Source organism: Capra hircus, chromosome 18, assembly GCF_001704415.2.
Source record: "Capra hircus breed San Clemente chromosome 18, ASM170441v1, whole genome shotgun sequence".
Lineage (NCBI taxonomy): Eukaryota > Metazoa > Chordata > Mammalia > Artiodactyla > Bovidae > Capra > Capra hircus.
Window position 1 is genome coordinate 18,606,542 of NC_030825.1, and position 15,132 is coordinate 18,621,673.

Sequence of the window (15,132 nt, forward strand, 5' to 3'; positions counted from 1 at the left end):
AGCTTCCGAGAGCTCTGAGCGGGGATCAGGGGTGCTGTGCCTGTGTCCAGCCCAGAGCTCAGGACACATGTGGTGAGCAGACAGAAGGGACATGCCCACCCTTGCGGCTGGGACAGCCATGGCCGCTTGGGGACCACTAGCACCTAGGAAAGAGGATCCTGGGAGGAGCCTCCAGGGCACTCAGCATTGTCCTCCAGGAAGGGGGGCAGAGCTCGTGGGGAGGGGCTGGGGCCACCACCACCCTGCCACCTGCTAGGGCCCGGCCAGCACTGTCAGGGGCTTCCTGCTCACCAAGAACTCATAGGCGAAGCACAAGGCTAGTACCAGCCCGAGCACGCAGGCCACCAGCCCAAAGGACACACCCAGAGTCTTTGCCCTGGAGAAGAAGGAAAAACCTTAGTCTGAGGGGACCTTCTGCCCAGGGCATGTTCCCCACCCCCAACACCTCAGCCAAAGGGGCCTCTGCACACTGTGGTCCGGCTGCCCCACGAACAACACACAAGCCCAGGATCAACATCACGGCACACTCCACCCCCCGCCCCCCGCCATTTCTGGGCCCAGTACACAAGAAATAAGTGATTACGCAGCCTTTACACTCCTGTCCAGCAAGCACACAAGCACATCTAAACATGTTCCTTATTCCATCTTTCTTACGCACATCCTGAACCTCTGGCCTAAGCACACTTCCAGAGGCCACCGAGGAGCTGATCCTCCTCTCTCCCAGGACCTCAGCCCCCTGTCCCTGTCCGCCCCCTCCTCTGCCTCCCCCTCATCAACAGAGACCCCACCTCTACCCCAGAGCCTTAATCTCCCACACCTAAGAGGGAGATGGTGGCAGTTACGATTTTAGGAGTTGGCCCTTCTACAACTCCAAACACCTAGGGCAACTGAAATGCCTCCAGGGCCACACAGATAAGGTGACTGTGGTGGTGGGAGGCATGTGGGAGTGGGGAGGCCTACAGCACGAGAGAGCAAGCACCTTCAATTAAAACGAAAAACTGCCGTGGCTGATTCATGTCAATGTACGGCAAAAACCACCACCATATTGTAAAGTAATTAGCCTCCAATTAAAATAAATAATTTTTTTTTTTAATTAAAAACTGAACATTGGCAACTCCAGGTATGGGGACCACTGCACCCAGGCTGGTTTCTGCAGCTCGAAGGTCTAAAGTGACTAGAGTTACCCACAGCCAGCCCCTTCTCCCAGGCTGGGATCTGCGGGTCCCCAGCCCTCCTCGCCTGACCCTGGTGGGCCTGACCATCCGGCCCAGCCCCCGACTGACCTGGACAACAGCAAGACGTGGATGAGCAGGACGCAGACGAAGACGAAGCTGGCACAAGCGAAGTAGTAGCGGACCCGGGGGATGGGCGCCAGGCGGTACTGGGGGCAACAGAGACTGTGAGGGGCGTCGGGCAGCCGAGGCCCCACCCACAGAGCCACTTGCCCCGACCCCTTCCCAGCTCCACCCTGGCTCTGGTTGATCATCTTTTTAAAAAAACACCCTTACCCCACCTCCTTGACTTCACCATGACGCTGTTATGTCATCATGAATAAGCCATTCTCATTTGTTTCGGTTTTGCAAATTCTCTTTTATATTCAGAGGCAACCCCTTCCCCTCCCCAGCCCGGCTCGGGTCTCCATCTTTATTTCCCAGGTCCCTGAAAATCCCGTAGCCCAAGTGAGCTTCGGGGTTACTGTGATGGGGGCTACCCAACCTGAGCAGTACAACCAGGCCTGAGCCCTGAGCCCGGGGGTGGGGGGCCCTGTGCTGTCTGCCCCTCCACACCAGGCAGATCTCTGCCCGTGGGGCTCCCACCACGGGTGAGCAAACCGAGGCTCAGGGAGCGGGCAGCCCGTCTGGGTCTCCCAGCAGCAGGAGGCCACCAGACAGCTCTTCTGATGACCGCACCTGCCTTCGGGCCCCAAGCTCCTCACGCAGGGAGACCCCTGGAGGCTGAAACGGGCGCTATGGGCTGGGCCACCCTCTCAGGCCTCACCCGATGCCAAGACGCTCTAAACGTCAGAGTCTGTGAAAAGGGTACTAGCACCCATCTCGGCCAGCAGGTGAGAGTGAAACGACCACGTGTGGGCCTTGGACGCTGCCAGAACTCATAGGCCCTCAATAAATAAGTGAACGGGGACTTCCCTGGTGGTCCAGTGGCTAAGACTCTGTTCTCCCAATGCAGGGGTCTGGGCTTCAATCCTTGGTCAGGGAACTAGATCCCACTTGCCACAACTAAAGATCATGCATGCCTCAACAAAAGACTGAAGATGCTTCATTCCACAACTAAGAACAGCACAGCCAAATTAAAAACAAAATGGTCACTAGCGGGACACAGAATGGTTTTACGGCAGCCATACAGACCAGTTGGGCCCCATTAGACCAATACTAAGTTTGGGGCTTTTCCCTAAAAAGGTCAACACTGTCAACCACTGTGTGCCCTGGAGCCATCAGCTGAGGTCTGGCATATAGGGAGCAAAGCCTCCCAAACCCCAGTAGGCGAACCACTCCCGGGCATGGCAGGCAGAGTGGTGAGCCAAGAGAGACCCCAACAGGCTGGATGGACTCCTGACCCCACCCTGGTGGCAGCTGGAATGATTCCCCAGCACCCTCCCCGAGCAGACCTTCCGAGGGTGTTGGCTGCCCCTGTCCCCCGCCCCCAGACCTCAGAGCCCACCTTCCTAGGGCTGCTCAGAGGTCCTCACCTCTCGCTCGAAGCCCTTCTCCAGGAAGATGGACCCAAAGGTGGAGAAGTCATCAGACTTGGAGCAGCAGGGTCTGTGGGGCGGAGATGCAGCAGGAAGAGGTGAAGCCTGGAGGAGTCGGGGCGGGGTGACTGGGGCCACCCTCAGAGGAGAGGGGGTGGGGCGGAGCACAGGGCCCACCCTCAGGTGGCCGCCCCGGGGACACAGCCCCTGGGCACAAGGCACAAGGAAGATGGCCCCTGCTTGAGGGAGGCAGGGGTCTCAAGAGCCTCACCTGGTAGAGCTGAGCCCCTCGATGGCTGACAACATCTCATCGTCGTATGAGTCGTCCTCTGACCGCCCCTTGGGGGACGCGCTTCTGGAATCAGACACCCACAGCAGCATCAGCCTGGGGACCTACAACCACTCACCCAGAGGCAGGGGTGTAGATGAGATGACTCACTCAAAGTGGGGTTCCCAGGTGCCCACAGGAGGTCCCAGAGCCTCATGCAGGATGGAGGAGGGTCGGGCCGGACCCACTAAGGCCCAGAGAGGGCAAGTGAAGGCCCAGCATCACACAGCATCACCCAGCAGCAGCCCAGCAAGAAGCAGAGGGCCGATCCGGGCCCAAAGTCTGTTCCACTAAACCCCAGGTATCCCTCACACCCACCCCAACAACCCTACCACAGGGTGAGTATATAGCAGGCACTCAATCACTGTGAAGTTCTGGTTCCTAGAAACACTTTGACCCAAACCAAGGCAAAATCCACAGTCAAGGCTGAGCCTTGTGGAGCTGCCATTCAGGACAGAGGCCAGTCAGGGTAGACTGCCTGGAGGAGGTGACTGGGGCAGGACTTGGCCAGGAAAGCAGGGGACAGGGCACAAACCTGTCAGGGGTCCGGTGGCGCCGCAGGGGAACGGCCTGGAAAGGAAAGGAGGAGAAGCTTATTCTCGAGGACATGAGCCTGGTGCAGGTCTTGGGACTGGGTCTATCATCTTGGGTACCCTCGGATGCATGGACCGTCCAGGCTGCAGGCACCTGGGACTGAAGCTGAACTTGGTCTGGGGAACCAGGAGTCCAGAGACATCCCCAGTCCCCTGGAGCATTCTCCAAATGCTCTCATTTCCCCAAGGGCCCCAGGAGGCAGGGAGGCAGAGCAGAGCCCAGAACCATCCTGCACGTGCAGAGAGTGAGGCTCAAGATGGAAGGACCCCTTAGCATCTGCGCCCCCTGCCCTTTCCCAGGGCCCCGGCTCCCAGCTCCCTGGGAGGAGGGTCCTACCTTGGGCCTCCGCCCGTGGGACACAAGGGTCTCGCTGCTGCTCACGCTCTCGCGTTGGTTGAGGTGCGCGAAGGGGCGAGCCGCCCCCCAGGACTCCAAGTAGCGCGTCATGCGCACGGACGCCCGCATCTTCAGGGTCGCATCCCCCTTGTTCTTGGAGTTGTGCTGGCTGGGCTGAGGCGGCTGCTGGCTCTGAGAGCAGACACAGACACAGCCTGTCCCACCCCTCCCTTCTCAGCCCAGGAAGGGGCCCCCACCCACACCCTGCTCCCCAAGAAAGGGGATGTTGCCCAGAGCGCTGGTCCATCTGGAGAAAAGGGAAAATGAACAAACTGCTGGGGCTCCAGCCCCTCGGGGATTGGTGGAAGCCCAGTGCACTCACCAGCTAGGCTCCAAGGAGGCCCCAGCCCACAGGGACCTCTCCCCACCCCATTCACAACTGTGCACAGCCCCTCAGACCCACCTCCGCCTCCCCAGGGCAACAAGTGGGCTAAAGTCCAAAGCCCAAAGGCCCCGCTTGGCCCATGAAAGTCCATCGGCCCCTCCCAATGGAGGTACCTCAGGCAGATGGCACCCAGGGAAGCCACAGGCATCCTGCCTGGCCCACCCTCATGTGGCTGGCACATGTCCCCTGGCAGCAGCGGGAGGAAGGGGAGTGCTGGCCAGCAGCCCAGAGCGTCGGCCAACCCAGAGCTGAACCCACACCCCCATGGGGCAGCACTCCAGGGAGTTCCATTCGTACAGCCCTCAGACTACGGCATGGGTCCACCATCTGCCACACGCCCTCTGTACCCATGCCAGGGATGTAGTGGCTCATCCAGGCCCCGAGCAAGGGACCCACCTTCCCCTACCTGGAACAACCACCTGCCTGGGACCATCCAAAAGGTCACCAGGGACAAGCCTGAGCCATCTTGAGTCCTCCCCCCACCAACGCTCCTGCCCTCCAGGAGTCCCAGTCTGCAGGGGTTCCCACAAACACCCACATGGACTGGCACCTACAGCCACAAACGCTTGTCAAGCCACAAGCAGCAACTTTCCTGGAAGCTTCTTGCCTCCTTCTGGGATAGAAACATTCTTAACCCCTGAGCCACATCTGTCTGCCCAGTCAGAGGAAATAGCACGGGGTTCTGTCCTTGTGAGGAAAGTCCCAGGGTCCGGAAAGCGAGCACTGCCCTGCAGTGAGTGACCTGCCCTGGAAGTCAGGTGGGTGGGGAGCGGTCATATTTCTCTGCCTCCCCCTTCACTGTCAGTAGCCCTGCCTACTCGGCACTCAGCTCTTCAAGTTCAAGGTCACTAGCACTTTCTCTCTTAGGGCAGGGAAGCCAGACACTGTCCCTAAAAGTTCAATGTATACCGAAGATCCATCAGTTCTGAGTAAAAATGCACCTGTTCACAAGGGCCCAGGGAGAGCTCACAGGCCCCCCTTCCAGCAACCTCTGGACACTCATCCGTTGGGGGGACCTCACACACATAAGCCCACAGAAGCCAGAGCTGGGAACCAGCCTCCCGTTCATGACCGGTGATGAGCCTGAGCATCCGTGTGGTGTGCGCTGCAGTCACCAGAAGAGATGAGGGTGGTCTCTGCGCACAGAAGGGAAGGTCTCCGAGCTACACTGCAAGGTTCGCACTGGAGGTGGGAGGAGGGGGCGCTATTCGAGGGCAGAGTTCTTCCGTCTACTTAACCACATAGACACCTCTGGAAGGAACACACTCACCACACTGGCCCCCTCTAGAGGGGACATGCCAGCTCTAGACAGGGATGAGTGGAAAACTGTCTACAACACGCCCCTCACGCTTTCTGAATTTTTGACTACATGAATGAATAAATTAAACAAAAATGGGGGAAGGTAGGGTTGCCAGGTAAATTACAGGAAGCCCAGTTAACCCTGTATGAGACACTCATACTAAAACCTCCTTCGTTCATCTGGAATGCGACTCAGACTAGTCGTCCGTTGTTGTACCTGCTGACCCGGCAGCCCTGAGGGGTGGGTTTTGGGGCCATGCCTACCACCGCCTTGGGCTCAAGGGCTCTGCTTCATTCATTCACCAGCTGTCTCGGCCCCAGCGCCATGTCAAGCGCTGTTCGAGGACCCCGGGTTGCAGCCCAGAGAAGAGGGACCCCAGCCCAAGCCTGCCCATGTGGAACTCACACTGACAATAAACAGTAAAAAGGATAAACAGGAGCACTTGGGACAAAGGGAAGAGGGCTCTGGGCGGAGAGAGCATCAGTGACCTGGCTCCTGACATGGAAAGAGCCTGGCGTGGAGGGACTGGAGGCTGGCACAGGGCGGGGGAGGAAGTGCGGGCGCTCCGAGTGGGCGGGGCCCGGTGGGTGGGTGGGGCCGTAGGAGTGGGCGGGGTCAGGGAGTGGGCAGGGCCCAGAGCGTCAGGGTGAGGGGCCGGGTGAGGGGCCGGGTGAGGGGCCGGGTGAGGGGCCGGGTGAGGGGCCGGGTGAGGGGCCGGGTGCGGGGCCGGGTGCAGCCCCAGGGTACCCAGGCGGGGTTCCCCCAGCTGCTAACTCAGAGTTGCTGGCCCACCGAGGGTGCCCTGGGAACGTCGGCAGGATGAAGTCGAGGGGGGTGAGGAGAAGTTCAGAGACTGGCCCTCAGCCCCCCTGGAGACTGGCAGCCGGGTCAGCCCTGAGGACAGCCAAGGCCAGAGTGAGAGGGAGCCGAGAGAGCCGGCCTGGCCGACATTCTTGAGCAAGCCCCAAGGATGACTCACCGAGGGCGGCCAGACGAGCGGGCCTCCCACGGGCGGGAAAGAATGGCCCTTGCAGGCGCGGGTGGGCTGGGGCAGGACCCGGGCCGGGCGCCTGGAAGGAGCCCCACAGCCCCACACCCTGCCCTGCCACGGGGCCCAGAGAGAAAGAGGGGCCCACAGAGAACACAGAGGCGCCGGCGGGGCAGGCCGACACGGCAGGTCAGACACACGGAGACTCCTGCCTAGCAGCCCCTTGGCCGACCCCTGCTTCCCCTGACTCCCATCCAAGGCGTGTTTTTAAAATGTGCCTTGAAAATCTGGAAGATTAGTGACAACCTCGTGGAAAACAAACTAATAGTGACTAAAATGTCACTAGAGTTTGTTCGAGAACGTTGACGATGCACCCAGCTCACAGTGAAGGCTTCAATCAGACTGGCTTTTTCTCCTCCTGAGGTAGGCACTGCTGCCATTCCCATTTCACAGAAAAGAACATTGAGGCCCAGAGAAGATGTCACCTGGGGCCTAAAACATACCTGGTGACAGGATGCTCACTCTTCCCACCTCTCTCTCTGCGGGCACCATTCCCCAGGTGCAGACCCCGGCTCCTGCACGGTACCCACCCCATCCTGCCGCAGCCGAGCCTCGTACCCGGGGGTCGATGACCAGGTAGGTGTGGATGTTCATCTCTTTGAGGTAAGGGTCCCGCTGCTGCCCGTGCCCGTCCTCCACCTCATACGCCTTGTCCAGGTGCTTCAGCGTCGCCTCTGTGATATGCACCCGGCTGGGGGAGACCAGAGTCACACAGCAGCAGGGCCCCCAGAGAGGGTGGGGGACCCGCCCAGGGGTGCACAGCAGGGCTGAGCAGACCGGAGCCCAGGTGAGCGCCCCCCCCGCCCCCCGACTTCGGGGTCACTGACTCCCTCTCTGAGCCCATGCTGACCCCCCGCCATGGCAGCCCACAGTCAGCCCCGTGACCTCTGACCCACCCGCCGACCAGCTGAGCCTTACCCAGGGACTCCGGCCGCCTCCATCCTGTTGGCCAGGGACACGTCGTGGGACCACACGTCATACTGCCACTTGCGCAGCCCGATGACACCACACAGCACGTTCCCCGAGTGGATGCCCACGCGCATGTTGATGTCCACGCCTGTGGCCTCACGCACCTGCCTGGGGCAGAGGCCAGCCACCCCACCTCAGCCAGGGCTCCTGAGAGGCCCTAAACCCTAGGACAGGCTCAAGGTCCCTGTACAGGGTGTGAGGAGCGTGTGGGGACAGGGCAGGCCCAGCTCCCAGGAGAGAAGTTTCTCAGCCTGAAGGGCTGCCTCCTTGAAAGGGGATGAGACCCCCATCCCCAGGAGTGTGCAAATGGATGTGGTCACCCCCAAGTTCAAAGGCTACTAAAAAGAGGAAGAATTCCAATTGTCAGCGGTCACCATGGCTCGTGGGGAAGGCCTTAAGAGTCTATCACTGGGTGTTCCCCTGCCCGGCAGCCCCAGCTGGGGTCTGCAGAAGGATCCAGGCACCACCCAAACCCAGCAGAAACACAGAACACGGGGACAGCCTTGGGGGGCCTTACACATCCCCACCTCTGGGAAACAGGAGCACTGAGGATTGCAGCAGCACTCAGTACAAGGAGCCCCCACTTAGGCTTCCCTGGGGCACAAGGCACCCTCAACATGAACAGGGCTCTCTGGGGTCCCTCTGACAAGTGGGAGAGGGTCCAGGAAGCAGCCAGTGCCATGTGCCCACCAATGGGCTAGAGACGGACCAAGCCTGCTGGGGTCGGAGCCAGAGGGAGCAGAGGGCCCCGCACAACATCCACATTCTCCAGGGAGGGAAGTGACCCCCGAGAGTGCAGCGCCAACCTGTGATCACTCAGGCGGTGACGCAGAGCCAGACTGTGACCTGGACCCCTGACTCCCGGGCAGTGATTTGTTTGGTGAGATTTCAGGAGGAAGACAAGCTGGAGCTGGGTTTGCACAGGAGCTGTGCACTTGCCAGGCAGTCCAGCCGCGCCCTGCTCTGTCCTTGAACACTGGCTGGGGTGGCCAGGCCTGCCTGGTGTGGGACACTGGGGGTCTCCCTGCAGCTGAGGGCTAGTTCCCCAACTCCCAGGGTCTTCACAGGGGGAGCAGGAAGCAGATGGAGGCCTGGAATCAGACCCTGTGTTGGCCAGCTCCCCTGCCACTGCAAAGGCTCAGTGCCCAAAGAAACAGAGTCCCCCACCCATCCTCATGACGACCCTGAGCTCTGAGTTCCGGAGGCTCTCTGCTACTCGGAGTCCCAGTGGGGCCCAGAGGGAGGGATGAAACACACTGCTGAGTGGTCCAGGTAAGCCTTCTGCACCCTTGCAGCCTGAGTTTCTCATCTGGAAAGTAGGGATAGTGTGTTCCTCACCATGCCTTGGGGAGCAGGAAGGGCCTGTTGTGGGGACAAGCCCCCGGGCCCTGGACCTGCCCGTGTTACCTACTTGATGGCCTCACACATGTCCAGCCCCATCTTCACACAGTTGCGGGCATGGTTGGGCAGGGACACAGGCAAGCCGGACACACAGTAGTAGCAGTCACCCAGGATCTTAATCCGCATGCACTCGTTGGCCTGCAAGCAAGGGAGAGGCCTTGTCCACCGATGGCCCACGGGCCAGGGAGCAGGCCTGTCAGCCACCTCCCCACACTCTCCAGAGTCAGCCAGGCTCTTTTCTGGCCAGAGGCTTTTACCCCCGGGGCACCAAACACCAGCAGCTGCTTCTGGGCCTGGCAAAAGGACTGGGGACACAGGAGCTCTGTAGGAGGAACCCTAAGCAGGTGTCAAGGATGAAATCAAGTGTTAGGAAGGGCGGCCACCTGAGTGCCTCTAGGGAGCCACTACCTGTGGTTTCATTCACCCATGCACTGTTTGAGCTTCTCCTGAGTCCCCTGCCCTGCCCCAGACACTGGGACACAGCAGTGAGCAAAACAGAAAACAACCCTGCAGCCAGGGGCAGGGCTGGACACTAAACTAGATGAATAAAATCGATAGACACCCCTGATGATAAGTGCTATGGAGAAAAAAAAGAGGAATGAGAAGGAAGAGGAGGCTTCCACGAGGCCAGAGAAGGCCTCCCAGTGAAAGTAATTTCGAGAAAAGTCCTAAAGGAGCAAGTCCTAAAGTCCTAAAGGAGGGAGCAAGCCCTGTAGAGAGCTGGAGGAGGAGCATCCCGGGCAGAGGGAAGCAGACTGTGCAAAGGCCCTGGGGCCATGAAGCTGTTGGAGACACAGCACAGCAGTCTGTGCGGATGAAGTGGAGGGGGTGAGAACAGAGAGGCAACAGGAGCCACAAGCTCCAGGGTCAGTAGGTGTCAAAGGTAACCAAGGAGACAGCTAAGCTGCCAGGGACACAGGGTTTGGGGAGTGGGCAGAGAGCAGAGAGGAAAGATGGGCGTGGGGAGAGAAGGTGGAATCATGGAGGAGAATGCTCTTGGAGGGGAAGGGGAGGCCAGGCAGGCTGTCTGAGGTCCCATCCGAGGTGGTGCTACAGCCACTTGACCCTCATAAGCCCTGAGCAAAGGGGGCCACACACACCAAGGCCTGGGAGTGGGGGTTGGGAGAACAGGAAGGAGGAGCTGCCTCCTGGGCTGCACGCTCCACGCTGCACCCCAACTGCATGCTTTATTTGCAGAGACCCCACCAGGAAGCCCTGCCCTGGCTCCCTCCTGCAGGGTCCCAAAGAGCTGGTTCCTGGAATCAGGACACACTTTGTCTGCAGACCCAGTGTCCACTCCCTTGCATGCCCCAAGGTACCTGGAGGTACCCTCCTTACCTACCTGCCAGGCCTTTGTGAGCAGTCCCTTTCCTAAGCCCGCCCTCCAAGGACCCCTCTACATGTGTTTCCCCCTTGCTTCCCGCTGGGCTGCCCCGTCTGGCACACGCTGAGCTCTGCATGACCTAAGTAGCTGGGTGAGGACACCACTTTCCTAGAAAGCAGAAGCTTGTCGAGGGCCGGGACACCCAGGCACTGGCTCAGGGAGCCGCCGCTCTTATCTCCTCCAAGGCCAGGTGCAGGATCCCAGTCTGGATCCAACTCCACTGTCAAGAGGCCACACTCCCCCGGCTGCTCCTCCCACAGCCTCTGACACTTAGCACTGGAGGAGCTGGGTCAGTGCGCTGGGGGCGGAAGTGGCTGAGCCCAGAGGCAACACAGAAACCCCTGAGAGCAGGCCTTGCCTCTCGCCAGGAAGTTACTGTTCTGGGATCTGGTGGCTGAGGGGACAAGAGGCTGGAGCCAGCCCTGCCTGCTGCATCTGCCCAGGGACTGGACGCTCTGGCCTGAAGACTGGCCCCTGCCACAGCCTCCCTCTTCTCATCTGTACAGTGGGGCTCCCTCATGAGCCTGCCACAGAGGGCAGGCTGTGCCCAAGAAGGCAAGGGCAAGGCCTTGGCTTTCTGGCAGGTAAAGAGCCAGCTATGGCCTCCAGCCTCTGAGAAACCCCACCTGCTGGTTCAGGGAAAATCATGAAGGAAGGAAGCTCCTGAAGAAAGGCTCCCAGCTAGACAGGCCCTCAGAGTCATTCATTCATTCAACAGGACCCAGGTAAACAGTTCTCCAGAGCACCCCTGGCCAGTGGTGTCCAAGTGTAACTTGATTACCTCCTGTGATGGGAAGCTGATCCCCCAAGATGGCACCTACTGCCCACTCCTGGTAAGGCAATCTCTCCCAAGAATGAGCAGTTCTTCCTAGTGTGGGTGCAGAACTTGCCTCCCATCAAACTCTAAACCACTGATTCTCTGCCCATGGAGTCACCCAGGAGGCTCTTAAAAACTCCCAAGGGTGTGGGCCATGGGTATTGGTGCTTCATTTAAACTTTTCAGGTGATTCAAACAGGTGGCCAGAATGGAGAGCTACTGCCCTAAATCTTACACTTGAGTCTCTACTCAGTGGCCACCACTTCCAGGAAGCCTTCCTGACCACCTGAGGCTGGGCTAGGCACTACCCAGTCCCACCCTCTGTGCCCCTCTTCCAACCAGGCAACATGCAGACTGGGAGCTACTTGAGGGCAGCCTGAGGCCCCATGTGAGGCCAGGGCTGACCCTCGGCTGATCTTAGACCATGTGCTAAATTAATGAAGAACTGAGACTCCTTCACAACCCCTCTCCCCCGGACACACACACTGGGAGCTGTGTGTGTGAAGACAGTGAGGTCCCAGCTCAGCCCTGTTCAGTCTCCAGACCCCTCCTGCCTTGTCTATATCCTGGAGACTCCCCTTGTCCAACACTCTCCAGGTGTGGCACCTGCTAAGGGTCCTCAGGGGTCCTCCAGTCAAGGCCCACTCCTCACCTCAGTTGTCAAGTCCCTGCATGTCTGACCCTGTGACCATGCGCCCCCATGAACACACACTGTCCCATTGCCCATTGACACGGAGCCACTTTCCACATGTGGGCACACAGAGCTCTCTTTCTACTCTAGGCTTTTGCACATTTGGTTCCCTCTGCCCATAACACTGTTCCCTTTCCTCTTTAGGTTTCTTAGACTTTAATGTGCAGGCTCTTCACCCAGGATACTGTCAAAAGGCAGATTCTGGGTAAGGCTCCCAAGTGAGGCTCCCAAGTGAGGCAGAGGCTGTCGCCCTCGTGTAGTGAGAACGGAGCCACCTGCTCCTCCAGGCAGCCTCCTCTGAGCTCAGGAAGCCCAGTGCCTTCCCCAGCGTGCACTGACACACTCTGGGGGACAGGGTCCTGGCTCAGCCTCCACTCCGACACGGGGCACTTGGAAGCATTTGCTGACTGGATGCTGAAATTCAACCCAGGCCTCCCTGTGCCCGTCTCCAAACAGCACTGGACACAGGACACCCTGTGGGTGCAGCGGGAGGCGTTCCTGACTTCACTACTGGAAGAACGGCGGCAACACGCTCACCTTGGCGATCTGGTCAAACTTGCCGAAGAGCTCGTTCAGCACCACCACCAGCTCTTTGGGGGAGCAGTCACTGGCCAGTCGCGTGAAGCCCACGATGTCAGCGTAGAGGATGCTGGGGGTGGGGTGGGAGAAGGATCAGGGCCAAAAGTGCCCAAATATCTGCCAGCCCTGCACTCAGTCACACCTGCAAGCCCTCCACCTCCACAGGGATGGCAGAGAAGCTCCCTGTCATAAAGACAAATTAAAGGTCCAGAGGCTTCACATCAGAGCCAAACGGAGCAAGCCCTGGTCTGCAAGGCCCTCTGGAACCCCTGGCCCCTTTAGAGCCCTCACCATAGATGACTCAACTCTGCCATCACGGGTGGATTCTTGGGCCCCTGGGAACTTCTCACCCTCCCCACACCTGATTTCACCAGACTTCGGAACTAAAACCTTGGTGAAGTGAAGTCGCTCAGTCGTGTCTGACTCTTTGAGAGCCCATGGACTGTAGCCTACTACGCTCCTCCATCCATGGGATTTTCCAGGCAACAGTACTGGAGTGGGTTTCCATTTCCTTCTCCAGAGGATATTCCTGACCCAGGGATCGAGCCCAGGTCTCCCACACTACATGTAGGCAGACGCTTTACCGTCTGAGCCACCAGGGAATCTCAGCTACTCTTAAGAGTCCCTTGGAGAGCAAGGAGATCAAACCAGTCAATCCTATAGGAAATGAACCCTGACTAGTCATTGCAAGGAATTATGCTGAAGCTGAAGCTCCAATACTTTGGCCACCTGATGCAAAGAGCTGACTTATTGGAAAAGACCCTGATGCTGGGAAAGACTGAGGGCAGGAGGAGAAAGGGGCTACAGAGGATGAGATGGTTGGTCGGCATTGCTGACTCAATGGACATGAGTTTAAGCAAGCTCCGGAAGATAGTGAAGGACAGGGAAGCCTGGTGTGCTGCAGCCCATGGAGTCTCAAAGTGTCGGACATGACTGAGTGACTGAACAACAACAAAGAAGTGACTGGATGCTCCCTCCAGGCGAACTCCACACCCAGTGCCTTCACACCTCTCATCCTCACACTGCCCTTGGAGAACCCCCATTCCGCAGATGAGCAAACTGAGGCCCAGGGAGGTGAAGACACGCTGGGAAGCCAGGGCTGCATTTTGCACCAGATCTCCCGGCTCCTGAGCATGTGGTTCTGGACCATCTGCAGCCCAGACAGAGGCCACGGGCAGCCTCAGGGGTGAGGCTGAGCTACAGGCAGAGGGCCGGAGTGGAGCTCACGGCACCCGCATCTACACTTCACTCAGGGCAGCGCCATCGAGTAAGATTCTGCAGGCCCTTCAAGTCTTCAAGTCAAGATCAGGTGTCAGGACTGGGGGGCCACGAGCGGTCACCCGAGGGGGGCTTCGCCTCCTTGGAGGGGATCCTGTGCCCCATGGAGAATCACCTGCAAATGACCCCTTCCTTCCCTGCAGTCACGTCCGTTCACAGAGTCTGACCATTTTAGTGGGGAGAGGATTTCCTCCAGTACCCATGTAATCCAACCTCACTCTCTGGGGGAGCAAGCGGGGAGACTGAGGCCCGGGGAGGGGCCTGGATTTACCTCTCCCCAGCCTGGGGGAGTCTGCTGGGCCTCCAGGTAGGAGGGTAGGGGGCTCCCCGGGAGACACTGGGGCACGCGGGCCTGCCAGCCACCCACCTGACATTCTGGTGCCTCTTGACATAGAGGTTGTGGAAGTTGTTGTCGGGCAGGTAACGGCGGTCCCCACGCTCCTTGAGCCGCTCGATGATGGCCAGCTTCATGCCCATGGAAATGTGGGCGGGCAGCACGGACAGCAGCAGGTTCTCCTGGCCCACGGGCACAGGTGGGACGGCATCAGGCCCCCGTCCTCTCTGCGCCCTGTGCACCTCCCAGCAGCTGGTGCATGTCCTGCACCAACCCACAGGCACACACCTCCCGTGGCCCGGCAGCCCCCGAGGGGACGCTGGCACAGGTGTCTGGTCAGGTGCCCCGTGTACACACTTATTGTCAGAGAAAGGACACAGGGCCTGGGGCCTGGGGGACAGCAGGGGGATGAGGGGCGGCAGCTCCTTACCTGCTGGCGCTTCTCAATGCGCAGCTTCCGCCGAATCTGGATGCACTTCACGGTGTAGGTAAAGAGGTCGTGGGAGGCGTCCTGCATGTGGTGCTTGTGGAAGGCGCCCATGAGGTTCCCGCACAGGAAGACCACCGCAGTGGCCAGCAGCTGTGGGTAGGCCACAGCGGGCTTGGCATCAGGCCTGGCCCATGCCCCCAGGACACTGGCCCCCTTGGTGGGCTGATGCTGGGACCCTCTCCCCGATCCCTGGCCTCCCAGGGGGTGCAGGTAGGGAAACTGAGGCCCAGACAGGGATTGGTCCCCAAGTAAGTCGCTGTGACCGCAGGACGGGACTCAGGCCTGTGTCTGCATCCTCCAGGCATCCCCTAGCGCGAAGGGCTCAGGACCCAGAGCCACTAAAACAGAGGCAGGAGCATGTCTCCTCACAGAGCCCAGGGGGCTGCCAAGGACAGTCACGGAAGGCACAGCGCCTGGTTGGCTGCCCG

At 59.5% G+C, this 15,132-nt stretch overlaps 1 protein-coding gene across 5 annotated transcripts in view; it reads right to left on the bottom strand.

The window, feature by feature from the left end:
* ADCY7 (adenylate cyclase 7) overlaps positions 1 to 15,132 on the bottom strand; it is a 47,800-nt gene that overhangs the window by 9,522 nt on the left and 23,146 nt on the right. For all 5 annotated transcript variants that reach the window (XM_018061942.1, XM_018061940.1, XM_018061943.1 and 2 more), the window contains exons 5-16: positions 14,645 to 14,794; positions 14,248 to 14,396; positions 12,561 to 12,672; positions 9,142 to 9,269; positions 7,680 to 7,838; positions 7,320 to 7,452; positions 3,969 to 4,160; positions 3,574 to 3,608; positions 2,982 to 3,065; positions 2,708 to 2,780; positions 1,284 to 1,381; positions 292 to 376 (exon numbers count right to left, since the gene is read on the bottom strand). In XM_018061942.1, the coding sequence (XP_017917431.1) occupies positions 292 to 376; positions 1,284 to 1,381; positions 2,708 to 2,780; positions 2,982 to 3,065; positions 3,574 to 3,608; positions 3,969 to 4,160; positions 7,320 to 7,452; positions 7,680 to 7,838; positions 9,142 to 9,269; positions 12,561 to 12,672; positions 14,248 to 14,396; positions 14,645 to 14,794 (1,398 nt within the window). The remainder of the gene's footprint in view (positions 1 to 291; positions 377 to 1,283; positions 1,382 to 2,707; positions 2,781 to 2,981; positions 3,066 to 3,573; positions 3,609 to 3,968; positions 4,161 to 7,319; positions 7,453 to 7,679; positions 7,839 to 9,141; positions 9,270 to 12,560; positions 12,673 to 14,247; positions 14,397 to 14,644; positions 14,795 to 15,132) is intronic.